Consider the following 18,652-nt stretch of genomic DNA (forward strand, 5'->3'; position numbering starts at 1 on the left):
GGGACCCTGCGCTAAGATAACTCAGCTGAACAGTAATCTACATTGATAACTTCCCCCCTCTATGTGCCTTAACTTCTGTCATCCTAATAAGAGGAAATTTAAGAAAGTCTAGGGTTACCATATGGCTCCAGGATAAGGAAGACTTATTGAGACATCTGTGTTTTACTTCATTGCTTTCAATGGAAATGAAACCTAGGTGCCTCTATCTGTCCTCCTTACTTCCAATGGAAGTAAAACCCGGATGTCTCTGTCCGTCCTCTTTTTTTCTGGAGCCATATGATAACCCAAGGAAAGTCATCAAGTAATCAATGGAATATATAGAAGAATAAAAATAACATGTAGTCCACAAGCAGACCACAGACCTAAATGTATTGTGTGGGTACATTGGAACTTCTGTGTTTTAATATTTTGAGTGTTTTATTGTAATCACATAGATTATATGCAAAATAAAAAATTTTAAATGCATATAAATGTTTTTTCCTTTTGTTCTGTATTTCAGTTTTTTGAAGATATGATTGCATTAAAGTTTAGGTGCTACTAGCATATATGTGCAAGAATACATTTCAAAATGGCAGAGGAAGGTGGCGACGAAGAGGTGATTCATTTGAACAGTTTCCATGGGCACCGAGGGAAAGGTAAGTTGTGTTTTCCATCACTTAGCCTGCAGTGTAACATAGGAACGGTGATGTTAATAGTGTAGAAATCTCAGTCCTAGTAGATTGAATTATAGGTTTGGCTAAGTCAGCATTCGTGACTACAGTGGCATAACCAGACAGCCAATTTTGGGTGGGCCTGAACCCAAAATGAGTGGGCACAAAGTTTTTTCTCTGCCCTGTCTTACCCCATCTCAAAATATAAATAGCTAATGAAGACCCCCAAGCTCTGTCAGCTGAAAACTTTCTCTGAAGGTGGCCAGAACTCCCTTTTTACCAAGCTTGGCAGGTAGCATCAATGTCCCTAAGTTATTAATGTTGGCATCTCAAGGATGCTGTTACTGACTGCAGGGTTTGCTAGAAGGGAGTTCTAAAGATGGCTAGAGGAGGTTTTCAACTGAGGATGCTTGGGGATCCCTACTAGCTATACAGCAAGGGTCAGGACAGGTGTTAGACCTGCTTGGTCCCACCTGCCATTACTATCACACTAATAGACCCTCACCAAATACAGAACAAGGGATCACAAATAAAATATTTAGACAAAAATTGAAATGGGAATCCCAAGAATTTCAAACTTAGCATGTACTACAACACTAGAGAATAAAAACAGAAATGCATTTCCTTTTCTACAGAACACAATACAAAGACATTTACTATGCACATTTCCCAAAGCTAACATATTCCACATAAAAACAGCCATACTGGGTCAAACCAATGGTCAATCTAGCCCAGTATCCTGTTTCCACAGTGGTCAATCCTGATCACAAGTACCTGGCAGAAACCCCAACAGTAGTGACATTCCATGCTACCGATTCCAGGGCCAGAAGTGGCTTCCCCCATAACTGTTTAAATAGCAGACTTTTCCTCCAGGAATTTGTCCAAATCTTGTTTAAACTCAGTTACACTAACCACTGTTACCACATCCTCTGGAGCTAGTTCCATTTAAAACAGTCAAAATAAAATGCTTTTTTTTTTCTACCTTTTATCTGGCATTTTATTTTTCTATCATGTTGGTTTCAGTTTCTCTTTTCTGCTGCCTGTCTGTCATCTGCAATTCTTCTACAAGCAACTGCTGTCCATTTGTCTTTTCTCTTCTCTCTTGTCTATTCCCTCACTACACTTGCCCCTGACATTTTGGCCATCCCATTTTAGCTCTTCATTTCTGCCTCTTTTTCTCACCCTTCTCCTTTTCAGCTGCCTATTTCCATCTCCCATTTCCCATCTCACTCTGTCCTCAACTCTCTATTCCCTTTCATCTTTAATCTATTCTTCATTACCACATTTCTACCCTCTATAATTATTCTTTCATTCATTCACTTCCTTGCCACCTCTCTCCCCCCTTCTGGCTTCTCCAAAAGGGTTCTACCATTCCCAGCATCTTCCTTCCTCCCCTCCCTGCCCTTGTAACCTGACATCTCCTCCCTGTCCCCTTTTCTTTACTTTTCCCTCCTGCCCTCTCTTTTTTATCCCTCGCTCCCATTGTCTGGCATATCGCCATCCTTCACTTTTGCTCCTGGATCCAACATTTCCTTCTTTCTCCCCTCTCCACCTGCTTTATATCTCTCCCTCCCTCTCATACATCTCCATGTCCAACACCTCTTCTCCCGCCACACTGCAGCATTCTCTCCCTTTCTCTTTCGCTGCCACGTCCAACATTTCTGCCTCTTTCTCACTATCTGCCATCGGTCTCCCCTCCCTTGTGCCATGGGTTAAATCTCTCGCTTCCTCCCATCCACCATCATGTCTAACATTGCTCCCTCTCGCATCCCTCTACCCCAAGTGCAACATTTTCCCTTTCCCCGCCCTTCTCCACCCTTTTGCAGCTTTTCTCCCTTCCTCTCCTCCACCCCATGTCCAACAGTCCTTCTTTCTTTTCTTCGTCCCTTCCCCCACACCATTCACAACTAACTCGGTCAGCGGCAGCATATTCCTACATGCCGCCTGATGCTAACCTGTAAGCCTCTCTTCTGCTGTGTCCTGCCTGGGCAGAAACAGGAAGTTGCAACATTGGGGGTAGGATGCATCAGAGGAAAGGCTTCCAGGTTAGCAGCGGGGAGCATGTAGGAATTGTTGCTGCTGACCCATTGAAGCAAGAAAAAGAAGGGAGGGAATTGCAAGGGCCACGGGAGCCAAGCCTTCTCCCCCAGCACTAGCATTGTGAAGTCCACCGCTGCTGGGTGAGCCCAAGTCCACACTGGGTTGGCCTGGACCCACTAGTGACTATGGCCCTGCTTGACTACATCAGGACTTTCAGACATGACATTGGGAATTTTGGTCTTATTGGTCCAGAGGAAAGCTGGGACCTCTAAGCAGTGCTGCCTCCTTAAAGGACCAACCCAAATGGTGTTGCTTTTAAAACCTTGGAGAACTCTTTAGCCACCTCTTCAGATGTGACTTAGAGAATATAGTATTCTCTATATATATTTATTTATTTTTAGTATTTATAAACCACTTATAGTCAGGAGCTCAAGTATTTCTCTCTGTAAGAATTGGTTAAGATGTGAGAAATTTGAAATTTTTTAAAACTTGAACCTGTTAATGCAACTCCCCACCTAGATCTTTTAAATCTTGTGATTATTCTGTACTATAAACAGTTGCTTCTCATGAAACTGGTACATTTGAAAATTTATAGGCAGTAGGATAGAGTCTGTGCTGCTAGCAGTTACGATCTGCACTGAAAATTAGTACAGTCTTCCAAGATGGAGAAGTTTGCATTGGTTGGCTGCTCATGATTGTCTCGGCACTTGATCTAAGCTAGTAGTTGACCGCTCATTTCAACAGCATTTCAGAGATTTCTGTCAGTTTCTCAATTTATGCTTGCTGAATTATCGAAAGCCACTCGTAAGAAGAGAGGTTTGGAATACAGCCAAGTACGGCTACATTTCCTGACCCTGAGTTCCCAACTAAATGACATGGTCAATGTCACTTATTAAACATTCACCAGAGCACATTTCCTCTGTTCTAAGCCCTATACTCCTTCCATGTCATCCCTCCAGCTTGCCCTGACCCGTTTGCCTTTTCCTGTTGAACCTGTAAGATTCCAACATCTGTCTTCCATTCCCCCCCTAGTCTCTCTCTTCCTGTATGTCACTACATACAAAATCCCCTAGAGCAAAATGAAAACAATGCAAATAAACAGCTGGTCCCTGATCAACCGAATCTATCTATAGCAGCTAAGTATATTTACAGCAATTCGTACGTAGCTGTTTGCTTAAGGCTTTGGCAGCTGAGGGCTCCTCTTCTTTTAATGGTACAACTCTATTCTCAGCAATAAGACCTTCTGGAAGAAAGTAGATTTACTGTACTGAAACCTTCTTACTCTGCTGTGTCTTTTTAGTTCAAGTAATAAAAACAATGAATCGGAATACAAACACGTCACTAAAACAACATTGTAAATATGCAATATCTAACTACTGTAGAAACTGCTGTGTTATGTGAAAGGAGGTCTTTTTATTGAGAACACAAAGGTAATGAACAGCTTCACACAATAACGCAATAAACAGAGTCATATTATTCTTTGAACCCTTTCAGTTAACTACCTTTTTGTCACTTTCCCGTTTGGAGAAAGAAAAATCATTGATTGATTTATACATTTTGCTCTCAGCTTTAAGCCTTGATTCTTTATTCTTTGTTTCTCACCAAGTGTTAAATCTTGGATCTTATTTGAGGACTTGAGTAAAAGTTAAACCTGTGGTTTTTGTGTTCTTCATTTTTCTACTGTTAAAGTGGAAACTTTATTGGAATATGTTCACAGGTTTAATTTCTTTCTGTACAAGTTGCAATGCTTGATATTTAATTTGAAAGTTATAAATAATAATAAAAAAACACAAAAAAACAACAAAGTCTTACAAAAGCTTTCAGTGTTCCATTTTGGTATACTGAAATCATCCACATAAAATAATTTCATCCACATAAAAATAAATCATCCACATAAAAGCCTTAAAGGACCTAGTCCGTTGGGATACAGGACCCAACATGGTCCGCGTTTCGACAAAAAGTCTTCTTCAGGGGTCCCTGGGGGTCCTATAAAGGTGAGTACGTGGGAAACAATTGTGTGGTGAGCCGGAAGTGAGACACTGCTTGCATTTGCAATAGAAAGGGGACCGTGTTGGGTCCTGTATCCCTAGCGGACTAGGTCCTTTAAGGCTCTTATGTGGATAATTTACTTTTATGTGGATGGAATTATTTTATGTGGATGATTTCAGTGTACCTTTGGAACTTTGACTCTTTCAAATAAAGTCCATTTAGGAACATCGTCACTCCACAGAGTTTTTTTGGTTTTCTCTGGATTTTCTTCTTTGTGGATATATTGGGGTCAATTCCTTTTGTATTTTCCATTTTGGTATACAGCATCTACAATGAAATCTTAATATCCAATCCCCCCCCCCCACCCCCTGTTTGACAGAAATGGTTGAAGTGTGCACAGCAAAGAGAAACAACCCTCAAGAAACTCCAATACTCGCTTATAACTTTGTCCATCCTTACCCCCCCTCGCCCCTAACACCCCCAACAAGAGGGAGCAGGATAAACTCTGCTCCACCTCCTTTCAAGCGATTGTTACAAAGGCCAACGTTTTCAAAGGTTATGAACAAGGTATCGACTATCCTGTCCAAAAATCTGAATTAAGGCAGCCTTTCTTATCCTCCCACCCCTACCCCACACCCCTCCTCCTATCCCCCCTTCCCCCTCCACTCTGCTGTGTGATGTTAAAAATATTCCAGTAAATACTATTTGACCATAACCTACTTTAAATCCAGCTTTAAGGATATGTTTTAAACGTAATCCTATTATCTCTTTGCTCCTCACCCTCTGCATTAGCAGCACAAAAGCCCTTAGCTTCTGTAATCTGTGAAGTTCGGGTGTTTTTAAAAGGTAAAACGTACAATAGCCATACTGGATCAGACCAGTGGTCCGTCTAGCCCAGTTTCCTATTTCCAGCAGTGGCCAATCCAAGTCACAAATGCCTGGCAGAAACCCAAATAGTTGCAACATTCCTTCTGCACATCCTCTGTATATGAAATCTGTAGATAAGTGTGGCCTGTCTTTCTGCAGACTGGGCAAATCACAGGGAGGATGGACTTATCACCATATCAGATGACTCGGATGAAGATCTGCCTTTGCTATGCAGCCCAGAGCAGCAACAGCACCGCGACGAGGAGGATGATGTCATCATTCTGGAGGTGCATTTTATAGCTGCAAACTGTCCAGCCTCTTGCTGCATAAATGCATTTTGAAAAGCAGTAGCATGATTTGAGTGTAATGTAATTGTTTTAGAAGTTTTAGGGGTTCTTTTACTAAGCTGTGGTAAAATGGCTGATTTCACCCCCCCCCCCTTATTTTAAATCCATTAATGGACACACAGTAATGTTATACCTGTTCGACTCATTAAAAGAATTACCACAGGAGCACTAATTAGTGCTGGAATGCCCATTCTCCACCCCCCTCCCTCCCCGACACATTCTCTCTGTGCAAAAATTAAGTGTGTTTTAGAGCGCAGTTTATGTATGCAGATCACAAAATTACTGCAAGATTCCAGAACACACCCCATCACTACACACCCCCTTTTTAAGTTGCGGTAAGCAGGCCCTAATGCAGTGTCTCTTAAACTGTGTACCATGGCACAGTGGCGTTCCCCCAAGAGGTTCTGGGTGTGCCATGAGAGATTCCAGAATTTTATTTTATTTTTAAAAATTTCCTTCATAAGTATACACTAGAATAGATGACATATACTTCATGTACACAAGAGTCTGTCAATGTCTGCGTGTGTAAGGATACAACCGCCAAGACAAGCATCATTCTTTGACGCGATTGGTCCTTGAAAACTAACGGCAAGTAATTTTATTTTATTTTTATGCAGTAGTTATCCTAACTTGAGCAGCAAAGCAATCAAGGCTTTATTACTGTCTGAACCTTCTTATCTTTGCGAGCCTGAATTTTGAGCTCTGACGGAAATGAAATAAAAAAAAAAGAGAATGACTGCAGATGGTGGATGATGAAATGCATGTTTGCTTGTTGACTATTGCGTTGCGTTTTGAGTTAATTTGCACTGAAAAACAAGCACATCCATCGCATTGATTAAAAATTCTATTCTATCTACTTTAGTTTCACCATTGTTACAATTACCCAGACATAGCTTAAAGAACTTTAAATAAATAACTCTCAATTTTATCCCCTATTTATAAAACCATGCAAGAGGATTTTAGCGCCAGCCGGCAGACTGAATGCTTTCACTGCTCTGACAGTCGTAGAGTTTCTATGAGCCGCGTAGAGCATTCTGCATGCCAATCGGCACTAAAAACCTTTTGCATGGTTTTGTAAAAGGAGGAGTTAATTTTTTGTTGGTTTTGCAATTTTATAATTTAAATAATAATGTGCCGTGAAAAACATTTGCTATGTTTAGTGTGTTGGAGCTGAAAAAGTTTGAGAGACACTGCCCTAGTGCTTACTATAGCTTAGTTAAAGGACCCTTTAATGTTCTTGGCTAGTCGAGTTAAACATGAGTAGAATGTAAATATTTTTAAACTGAATATACTATTCAAAAACAGACAATTATTTTTCAGATTTAAACCTAGCCCAAGTAATTATTGAAGCTTGAACTTTAAAATGAAGGATGGGGAGAGAGTCCAGAAAGTTAGTTTTACTTAAAATATATATGTTTGCCCCTTTGCAAATCAAAATTTTGGCAGCATACTAGTCTGTAGCATCAAACATAAGGGAAAGAAAGCATTTTTTTTAGGAAGTACAAAAGTATATCAAACAAGGCCACAATAAGAGTGTGTATATTCTATTTTGTTGAAGTTGGACTTTCCTATGGGGAATCGGAGATCCAGATTTGTTTATTTTAGAGATTGGCATGTTATCCTCTGACATATATTTATTTTTAGGTGCACAGACAGCAACAGCCTTTACGTCCCAACCCGATTAGGCCTGCAGCGTCGTGGCATGCCATTGAAAGACTGGAAGAAAGGCAAGATGCTGCAGTAAAACCTCCTCCCCAAGATAAGAGTCTGCCAGTGTTCCAGAAAAGGGTTCAGGACCCGGCAGAGGGTGAACCTGGGTCAGGTGGGGACCAGGACTCGTCACAGGCTGGCCCATCAAAACACAGGCATAGAACTAATGCAGGGCAAATTCCTGAAGCTGAGTCAAGCAATCTTTGTACTTTTAATGGAAACCACAGGTCGAAAGCAAAACCAGAAGTGATTTTCTTAGAAGAACTGAATGACCAGCCTCAAAGACATGACCCAGAAGCACAAAATCAACAAACTGAAGTAGCAGAACCAGAGCTTCCATTAGAACATGTAGGGAGCGGAGCAGCAGCGGCAGCAAGAGAAGGGATTGCTGTCCGAGGGACTAACTGGTTAGATCACCCTTATTTCCAACCTGTGGTCAATAAGCCAGCTGTTAGGTTGGTTGCCTTTGCACCTAAAGAGAAGCAGCCCGAGGCAGAGCCTGGGGTAATAGGAGGGGTGCACCACCCTGAGGAGATCCCTGGGCCAGCTTTTCCTAGACCAGAACTTGTACAAGATGGGATTCCAGGCCCTGCTTCACCACAGCTGGCTCACCCACCCGAAGAGTTGGGAGAAGAACAGGTAGGACTGGACAATGAACAGCCAGGGCCAGCCTTCCCTGTGCAAGAACCTCTTGAAGAGCATTATTTAAATGTCTCGCAGGAAGGAGCAACTGCACAGGACAAAGAGCGTGTTGCATTGCTCGTCAAAGAGACGGTAAGCCTACTCAATATTTTTTTATCTACATGCCTGACTTTGTATAAGCTATGGTTTCAAGTTTAACAAATTAACTGATCTGCTAACTATGGGTCTTAAGAAGAGGAAGCGGGAAAGAGGCTGGGATTTGATATACTGCGTTTCTGTGGTTATTTATATATAGATACTTAATTTGTACCTGGGCAGTGGAGGATTAAATGACTTGCCCAGAGTCACAGAGAGTTGCAGTAAGAATTGAACCCAGTTCTCCGAATCTCAGACCCCTGCATCAACCATTAGGCCACTCCTCCACTCTGTAATCAGAAAGCATGGTAATTCCACAAGAATTTCACATTTGGGGTGGGGGGGGGGAGAAAGTGGACTATGGGCTTGGTGGGCATAACAGAATATCCCAATTGATTTATTTAGTTAGTTAGGGAGAGTGTGGCACAGTGGTTAAAGCTACAGCCTCAGCACCCTGGGGATGTGGGTTCAAACCCACACTGCTTGTGACCCTGGGAAAGTCACTTAATCCCCCTATTGCCCCAGGTGCATTAAACAGATCGTGTGCCCGCCAGGACAGACAGGGAAAAATGCTTGAGTACCTGCATAAATTCATGTAAACTGTTCTGACCTTCCCTAGGAGAATGGTATAGAAAATTGAATAAATAATAAAAAGAAATCCCATCCTCCAAAGAGTTCAGAATGGGTTACAGTTTAATTGTCATAGCACTATGATGTACCGTTATGTAAGATTGCTCCTAGAAGAGTGCTTGGAGAGGCATCTTATCTTACATGATGATATGACTATACAAAATGACAGATACAATATAGGTTTTCTCAGAGATTCTTGAGCCTATCAAATAATCAAACATTTCTAGGCATCAAGTGCCTTAGTCACGCACTGTGGAGGATCACAAGAGACAGATGTTGTGGGATGGGGTAGGGGTAGCTTGATGTCGAGAGGAGGGGTTAGGCAAAGATATAGGTTTTTATGGCTTTCCTGAAATTTAGAAGACCCTCCAGGGATCTGATGTGTGGAGGTAGATTGTGCCATAGGTTTGGTAAGAAATGGGAGTAAGATTGTTTTCGAGCTGTTTGGAACCAGAGGGTATGTCCAGGGGGTATATGTAAGCGTATTTCATCCTGGGAGTGTAGGGAGGAAGTTTTTGTGAGAAGTGTCGGTGCCATGTTGTGGAGGGATTGATATGCTAGCATTAGGCGTTTGAAGATGCAGCATTTGGTTATGGGTAACCAATGGTCTGCGGTTAGTGCTGGGGAGACGGGGTTGTGTGCTTGTAGATTGTTCAGTAGCTTAATTGCTGCATTTTGAAGGTGTTGAAGACGTTGGATGTTCTCAATTCAGTAAGGTGAAATCACTTTTCAGTGGGGTCAGTGCTGAATACTATGATATACTGCTCGACCCGACATGCCTCCTGTGCAGATTCTTGCAACAGCTCCCACAGTTTCCCTGTGGCTAAATAATAATCCAGATCCTCCCCTGCTTATCTCCTATGGGAGTGCCTCCTAGGGTCTATGTATTCATCCTTTTAACCTTTCTGTTCTCTCCATTCTAAACAAGAGGCTGTGAATTCGCACTTGTAGCCAGTTCATGTGAAAGTCCAAAGGCAGGGATTTATTTTAGAGCACATTTAAGCATCTTAAAGGATTCATTTCAGTTCCAAACAAAAATGCTTTTATCATGCACAATCATAATTAGTTTATCTCAAAAGCACCAGCAGTTTCTTTCTTATTCAGACTAGGGTTTTCTTAAGCGTCATGAACAAAGTCAGTCTCTCAGTAAGAAAACTATAGTCCCTTTATAGGGGGATGACATTTGAAATACCGTCTTTCTGGTTACAATCAAAAAAGTTGACGTATATGCTACTTATTTCGGACCTGGAGCAATGGAGGGTTAAGTGTCTTGCCCAGAGTCATATCATTGAAATGAAAAATGTCAAGAAAAGTGTGGAGTAACTTGTAAGTTTCATGGCTCTTCTTGGTTGGGCTGAGAACATTTCAGGGACCCCTTGTAATGGTTTAAGGTCCTTTGTGTTAGGAAATTATCCAAACTTTTTATAAATCTTGCTAATCTGACGGGCCCTATCGAGGTGGAAGAGGATATCTTCCGTCTTATAGGACCTTCGTCCACCAGAGGGCATCCGCTGAAAATCAGGAGAGGGAAATTTCATGGTGACTTCAGAAAGTATTTCTTCATCGAAAGGGTGGTCGATCATTGGAACGAGCTCCCACTGCAGGTGATTGAGGCCAACAGCATGGCAGATTTTAAAAATAAATGGGATATTCACGTGGGATCTCTAATGATATAAAGGTAGGGGGTGGTGAGCAAAATCAAGGCGAAGGATCACTAGAGTGGGCAGACTTGATGGGCTTAAGCCCTTTTCTGCTGTCATTTTTCTATGTTTCAATGAATTCCAGAGTTTAATTACACGTTGAGTGAAGAAATATTTTTTCTACTTTGTTTTAAAATCTACTACTTAGTAGCTTCATTGCATCCCCCTTAATCCTATTATTGTTGTGAATTGTTTAACTCTTTCCGTCTACCCGTTCCACTCTGCTTGGTCTTTTATAGACATTTATCATATCTCCCATGAGCTATCTTTTCTCCAGGCTGAAGAGCCCTAGCTGCTTTAGCCTTTCCTAGTAGGGGAAGTGTTCCCATCCCTTTTATCATTTTCGTCTAATTCTGCTATCGAGCTCATTTTCAAAGCACTTATACTGTACCTCTAAATCTTTTTTTTTTTTTTTTTCTTTTTGAGATGCGGTAACCAGAATTGCACACAGTATTTGAGATGCAACTTCACCATGGAGTGATACAAAAACATAAGAATAGCTTTACTGGGTCATAAAAATAATAATAGCTTTATTTATATCCCGTCATACCTTTTCAGTTCAAGAACAAGAGATATGCTATAAGGACAGCGAGGTTACATCAGTTAGATTTGGGAAGGTGTAGAAGACAGTTGAGTGGGTAGGAAGAAGGAGCAAATGAGAAGAGGTAAGAGATAAGCAGAATAGAAGGATCAGATAAATTTGTCGAATAAGTGGATTTTTAGTGATTTTCTGAATGAATGGTATGTTGGTGCGTTCAGGATTAGGTCGCTTAAGGTGTTGTTCCAGATTCCTGCTTGAAAGGAGAGTGTCCTGTTGAGGAATCTTTTGAATTTGCATCCTTTGGAAGAAGGAAATGTGAACAGTAATGTTCTACAAGAGAGGCGGAGTTTGTCCTGTAGGGTGAGGTGTTTCAGGAGGCAGGTGGGTCCGGTGCCAAGGAGGGTCTTGAAGCAAAGGCACCCAAATTTGAAGATTATTCTGGCCTCGATAGGTAACCAGTGAAGTTTCTTGTAGTATGGGGTGATGTGGTCGGATTTTTTTCAAGCCAAAGATTAGTCGGATGGCTGTTTTCTGGATGAGTTTCAGTTTCTTGATGTTTTTTTTTGTGAGATCCTAGGTAGATTATGTTGCAGTAGTCCAGTGAGCTCAGGAGTAGAGACTGGACCAACAGTCTGAATGATGTGAAATCGAAGTATGGTTTTAGTGTGCGTAGTTTCCATATTAAATGGAAGCAATTTTTGAATAGGATGTTGGTGTGGGCTTCGAGTGTCAGTTGCTGATCTAGGGTAACTCCTAGGATTTTTATGGTAGGGTTAATTGGCAAGTCTGTTCCATTTAGGTTGATAGCAGATTCTGTTGGTTTGTTTGTTGGGGAGGCCATAAATATCTTAATCTTTTCCGGGTTTAGCTTTAGTTTGGAGTTTGTTGACCATTGTTCTATGTGGTTAATGATTGATGAGATGAAGTGTCTGCTGTCAGTTGACAGTGTAGAGATGGGGACGATGATCGTGATAGATGTATGATTAGAGGTTCAGATTGGAAAGTTCCTGGCCTAAGGAGGACATGTATAGGTTAAATAGGGTGGGGGATAAAGGGGAGCCTTGGGGAACACCACAGGGGTTGGTCCAAATCTGGGAGTAGGTTTGCTTACTGGTGACTTGGTAGGATTGGTTTCTAAGGAAGCCTCTGAACCAGTTGAGTGTATGGTCTGAGATACCTATGGCGTCTAGCCGGTTGAGTAGGATGTCATGGTCCACCAGGTCAAAGGCACTGCTGAGGTCAAATTGGAGTATTAATGTGTGTTTCCCTGAGCTGAGTAGTTGTGCGATGTGACCAATGATGGAGGCTAAAGTTGTTTCGGTGCTGTAGTGTGAACGGAATCCCGATTGGTATTTGTGAAGTAATGAGAATTTATCTAGGTAGTTTGTAAGGGCAGCATTGATTAGGCCTTCCATCACTTTGGTGAAAAGGGGGATGTTGGCTACTGGTCTATAGTTGGATGTTGTTGATATGGGGTCTTTGCGGTTCTTTACAATGGGCGATATAAGGATGTGGCCAAGATAGGTTGGGAATTCGCCGTTTGCCATTAGATGAGAGATCAGTCGAAGAGCATTGCCTTGAAGCGGGTGGGGGCTGCTCTCATGATGGTGGGTGGGCAGTTGTCTAGGCGGCAGAATGTTTTGGCGTATTTATTATAGAGCTTGAGAAATAGGAACCAGTTGGGAGGTTCAAAGTGGCTCCAGTTCATGACTACCGGGATTGGGTCATGGTGAATGGGTGTAATTGGGGGGGAGTTGGACGGTAGAGTCTGGAAGGAAGTTCTAAGATTGAGGATTTTTGACTTGAAGTAAAGAGTGAAGTTCTCTGCTGTTGGAAGTTGTGTGGAGGATGATCTTTTGTGGTGATCGATTTCAAGAAGTGAATTGATTAATTTTAAAAGTTATTTGCTTTTGGTAGTGGGGGAACTCCTATTTTGTAAGAGTAGAAGGATACATTGTTTTTCCTTGGTGATTTTTTTGTATTCATGGATTTTGGATCGCCATATTGCTTTATCCTCTTCCCTCTTCGTTTTGTTCCATATTCTTTCTAGTTGGCGTGCTTTTCTTTTAAGTGAAGCTAGTTCCGTGTTGTACCATCCATCAATAAGATGTAGTCATTTTTTTGCCTTTCTCTAGAGGAGCGATTTTGTCAAGGGGTTGCTGAGTGTGATCCAGTTGGTGTTGAAATCTGTTTCAGTGTTTGGGTAAGATAGTAGATTGCAGTGGGACCAGAATTCTGTGGGATTAAGGGAGGGTCTGAAGGTGGTTTTTGGTATATCTTTTCTGTGTTTTGTAGGTGTGTGAGGGAGTTGGTTGCACCATAGTATTTGGAAGTTGGCCATCAGGTTGTCTAAGCAGATGGTGTCAGTCCAGGTTACATCTGTTAGGCTGATGTGCGACGAGATGAGAGGGAGATTAGGTCTAGGTGGTGGCCCTTCTGGTGAGTGGTGGCCGAGAGGGGAATGGAGAATCCTAGGGAAATTTATTTCTGATGGAGCATATGTTGAGGTAGGCACAGGAGAGGGAGTGGATGTCCGAAGCGGGGATTAGTTCCAAGGTAGTGATGGTCTTCAACTGGCGTTGTTTTTTCAGGGAGGTATGTTTTGGAGGATGGTGGGTGGTGTGAAGTACTTGGATTGGGAAAGGGCCTAGTTTCAGGCTGATAGCGTGGGGGTGGGGATGGGGCTGGTGGCCGTCCGGCCTTACTTGTTTGTGGTGGGAATGTTGGGAGTAGGGAACATATTAAAAGGATCATACCCCACGGAGCCAGAATTGAGAGCAGATTAAGTATAAGGTCAGGTAGGGTAGGAGGTAATTTTGAGTGGGTAGCGTGGTAGCAGGTTGAATAGGATGGCTAGCGACCAGGCTAGGAACCAGGCTAGAACACAAAAGCAGGAGGGCCTTATAAATGCAGGTTACACAAGGTAGCTAGAATACAAGGTATCGGGGTGCAAAGTCAAAGTGGAGCTGCCCTGAAGAGGAAAGTTTTTCTTTTAAAAAAGAAGCGCCTCAAAGGCTGTTGGGGGCGGAGCTGGTCTCCCACACCCGGCCAACTCCTTCCCTTGCCGGCAGTCCCGTTCAGTTGGTGCAGCTCACGATCAAAGTGGAGCTGCCCTGAAGAAGAAAGTTTTTCTTTTTCAAAATGGTCCATCTAGCCCAGTATCCCGTCTTCATGGTGGTCAATCCAGGTCACAAGTACCTGACAAAGAAACAAATAGTAATAATATTCCATGCTACTGATCCAAGCAAACGGTGGCTTTCCTCATATCTGTCTCAATAGCAGATGATGGACTTTTCCTCCAGGAACTTGTCCAAAACTTTTTTAAAACCAGCTAAGTTAACTGCTCTTACCACACACTCTGGCAACACGTTCCAGAGCTTAACTGTTCTTTGAGTGAAAATAAAAGTCCTCCTATTGATTTTAAAAGCATTTCCTTATAACTTTTAGTGTCCTCTAGTTTTTGTAATTTTTGATGGATTAAAAAATCGATCCACTTGTACCCATTATACAATGCTCAGGATTTTGTAGGGCATTATAACATTCTCATCTTTGTTTTCCATTCCTTTCTTGTTAATTCCGAACACTCTATTTACTTTATTACTGTCACTGTTATTGAGTGGTCCCAATACCATTATCTCCTGCATCAAATCATGTGCTCCACTAAGAACTAGGTCTAGAATTGCTTTGCTTCTCGTCAGTTCCTGAACCAGCTGCTTCATCAAAGAAGTTTACCTTTCTAGCATGCCCTGATGTTACATTATCCAGTCAGTATTGGAGTAAATAAAATCAATAGATCAATGAGGTCATACACTATGGGGAACCTACCATTCATCCAAGCACACAGACCAAACATACAGAGCAAAAAGAGCACAGAGACAGAAAAAACCTCAGTTGGGCTTCATTGGTTAAAAAAGCTCCACTTACAATGTTTCAGTGCTCCTACAGAATTAGAACATAAGAATAGCCTTACTGGGTCAGACCAATGGTCCATGAAGCCTGTTCTCACGGTGGCCAATCCAGGTCACTAGTACCTGGCCAAAACCCAAGCAACATTCCATGCTACCGATCCATGGCAAGCAGTGGCTTCCCCCATGTCTTTCTGAATAACAGACTATGGACTTTTCCTCCAGGAACTTATCCAAACCTTTCCTAAAATCAGCTACGCTATCCGCTCTTACCACATCCTCTGGCAACGCGGGTGCTATATGTCCAACGGATATATCCTGTGGCTGTTCTACCGTCGTTGAGGGTGTGCCCCTTGTGGCCCCATGTGTACACTTCAGGTCTAGTTGCCAGATTAGCGATTATGGCTGCTAAGTACTGTTTTCTTTACCTGCTTGAGTTGCTGCTGGTGGATTTGTGTCTAAAAGTTCCCCTTTTTTGGGATGTGTGGAACCTTCCGTTGGATATATAGCACCTGCATTGTGAACTCTGTAGGAGCACTGAAACATTGTATGAATATAAGTGGAGTTGTTTTTTTTTTTTTTTTAAACCAATGAAGCCCAACTAAGGTATTTTTCTCCATGTATTTTTTCTTTTTTCTGTCTCTGCTCTCTTTGCTCTGTGTGTTTGGTTTGTGTGCTTGGATGAATGGTAGGTTCCCCATAGTGTATATATAGAGGAGAGAATGACACGGTGTCAAAATTCATCACCATTCCCGTCCTCGCGGGTGACCGCGTGAAACCATCTTCATGTCATTCTTTAAGGAAAGAGGGAAAAATCAGAGTATGAACGGCCACAACCACTGACCCGCAAGCTTTGCTTTGAAGAATGCTGGTGTAGAAGGACAGAGGATGAAATAGACACTAGAAAATGACATGGGATTATTTCCCGCGGTTATCCGCGGGGACGGTGATGAATTTTGTCACCATGTCATTCTCTAATATAGAGTATGACCTCATTGATTACATATACTCTTTACCTTTTTTGCTTGTAGTGGTAAATAAAATCACCCATTATTATTGCATTATCTGGTTTGTTAGCCTCCATAATTCTTACTAACATTTCAGCATCTGTTTCCTTATCAAGCAGCTAGCTAGCTGTTGATCAACTAGGGCCTTATGCAATTTTGAGTTATATAAAAAGGCAATTAAAAATGCAGATTCAGAAATATTTCTTGGACAAATGACAGTTTTTATTCAAATTATTTGCAATGATTTGGAGGATCAGTCATCCTGGAAACTAAATATTAGACTGAAATAATTTAACAATTATTATGTTAACTCCAAGACAATATTGAGAGAGTGGCCTTAGGGATGGTGGAGCACAGCTGAAGGCTGAATAAGGACATTAAAGCAAGGATCATAGAGGAATAAGAAGAGTCGGAGGGGTTATTAGCATGAATGTTGAAATCACCAAGAATGAGGGAAGGAGATGAAGGTTTGAGAAAAAAGGAGAGTAGAACGGGTACAAGTAGATCGATTTTTCACTCAGTCATAAATTACAAAGACTAGGGGACACTCGATGAAGTTATAGGGAAATACTTTTAAAACCAATAGGAGGAAATATTTTTTCACTCAGAGAATAGTTAAGCTCTGGAATGCATTGCCAGAGGATGTGGTAAGAGCGGATAGCGTAACTGGTTTTAAGAAAGGTTTGGACAAGTTCCTGGAAGAACAGTCCATAGTCTGTTATTGAGAAAGACATGGGGGAAGCCACTGCTTGCCCTGGATCGGTAGCATGGAATGTTGTTGCTCTTTGGGATTCCAGACTCTTGCTATTCTTTGAGATTCTGTATGGAATGTTGCTCCTATTTGGAGTTCCGGAATCTTGCTTACTCTGAGATATGGGATGTTGCTTCTCCTTGGGTTTTGACCAGGTACTATGGACCTGGATTGCCCACCGTGAGTACGGGCTACTGAGCTTGATGGACCATTTGTTCTGACCCAGTAAGGCTATTCTTATGTTCTGATCTGGTACTCCTTATGTAATTACTTCCACCCGGACAAATGCAAAGCTATGTGATTCTTTCTTTTATTAAAGCAGAATCGGCTACTAGAGTTGCCTGTGCATAAGGAAAAGTAAATATTTAGCTCTTGGGAGATTTCAGATGGGATCATCACCATGGCTCAAGGTTGCTGAACTTGTTTAGTCACTTAAAAAGAACCACAATCGTAAACAAAAAGGCTTCACTTTGAATATAACTATTTTAGTTGCAAGAATTTGAAGAGGTAATGAAAACCTGGTTATTCTCAAAAATGTAACTTCTCCTCCCCCTCTGGTTATTCTAGTCCTCTAAATGTTCTCTTCATTTTGCCTCTTCCCTCCACTGGAGTTCCTTTCTACCCTAACTCTTGTTAACCGTGTCGAGCTTTACGAATGTGGAGATAATGCGGTATACAAACCTAAGGTTTAGATTAGATTAGTACTATTTTGGCTCGCTTGAAAAAGATGCCCAAAGCAGGCCGTATGTGCTGTGTTCCTCAGAATGGCCAATCTTTGCTTATAATGTGACTTTTCAAGGCTGCTAAATGAATGTTTAGCAACTTGGTTAAAAGCTAGAAAGATTGAAAGTGCATTCAAGAATTTTTTGCTTTTCCTTGTTCTGGACATGCTGAACTTGTCCTCGTATCTGCTTGATGGCCGCCTTTTAGTTTGATAATCAGACAAGACTTTTTAATATGGATTTACCGTAGCACATGCTTTTCAGTAGTAGTTCAATATGAGCTACATTCAAGCAGGAGGCAGCAGTTAAAAATGAATAAATGAAGGGTCCAGCTATTCAGTTCCACATTGAATATTTGGATAATTTCCATCACTGACCACATTATCTGGGAAGCAGCTACAGTGGTACCTTGGATTACGAGCATAATCCGTTCCAGGAGCATGCGCGTAATCCAAAATGCTCGTATATCAAAGCAAGTTTCCCCATAGGAAGTAAGGGAAACTTGCTTTGATTTGTTTCCACCCCCCACCTCCCCCCCCCCGAGGCCAGCAGCGCTGTTCCCCCCCACGAGAACCGGCATTGCTCCCCTCGAAGGCTCCCCCCGTGAACCGACACCCTCCCCCCCCCCCGCGATCCGACACCCCTCGCCGCCATCGGGCACCCCCCCCGCCGTGACCTGAGGTCCCCCCAACCCACCCAAACCCTCTTCTTACTTTTCTGTAGCCTCCGCAGCAGCACCGGCACCAGCATGTCCTGTGCGTGGTGCCGGTGCCTGAAGATCTGCTTCCTGTACTGGGCCTTGAGAGTTCACGTTCGACGTGAGAGTTCACGTTCGACGTGAACTCTCAGGCCTTGCACAGGAAGCAGATCTTCAGGCACCGGCACCACGCACAGGAGATGCTGGTGCCGGTGCCGCTGCGGAGGCTACAGAAAAGTAAGAAGAGGGTTCGGGTGGGTTGGGGGGACCTCAGGTCACGGCGGGGGGGGGGTGTCCGATGGCGGCGGGGGGGGTGCCG

General features: G+C 42.4%; 1 protein-coding gene across 3 annotated transcripts in view; it reads left to right on the forward strand.

Moving 5' to 3' along the window:
• The window catches only part of RNF216 (ring finger protein 216), a 185,878-nt gene that overhangs the window by 18,523 nt on the left and 148,703 nt on the right, over nt 1-18,652 (forward strand). For all 3 annotated transcript variants that reach the window (XM_033963367.1, XM_033963365.1, XM_033963366.1), the window contains exons 2-4: nt 500-635; nt 5,706-5,833; nt 7,538-8,377. In XM_033963367.1, coding sequence (XP_033819258.1) covers nt 569-635; nt 5,706-5,833; nt 7,538-8,377 — 1,035 coding nt within the window. In that variant the 5' untranslated portion in view covers nt 500-568. The remainder of the gene's footprint in view (nt 1-499; nt 636-5,705; nt 5,834-7,537; nt 8,378-18,652) is intronic.

This window comes from Geotrypetes seraphini, chromosome 11 (assembly GCF_902459505.1).
Source record: "Geotrypetes seraphini chromosome 11, aGeoSer1.1, whole genome shotgun sequence".
In the NCBI taxonomy this organism is placed as follows: Eukaryota; Metazoa; Chordata; class Amphibia; order Gymnophiona; family Dermophiidae; genus Geotrypetes; species Geotrypetes seraphini.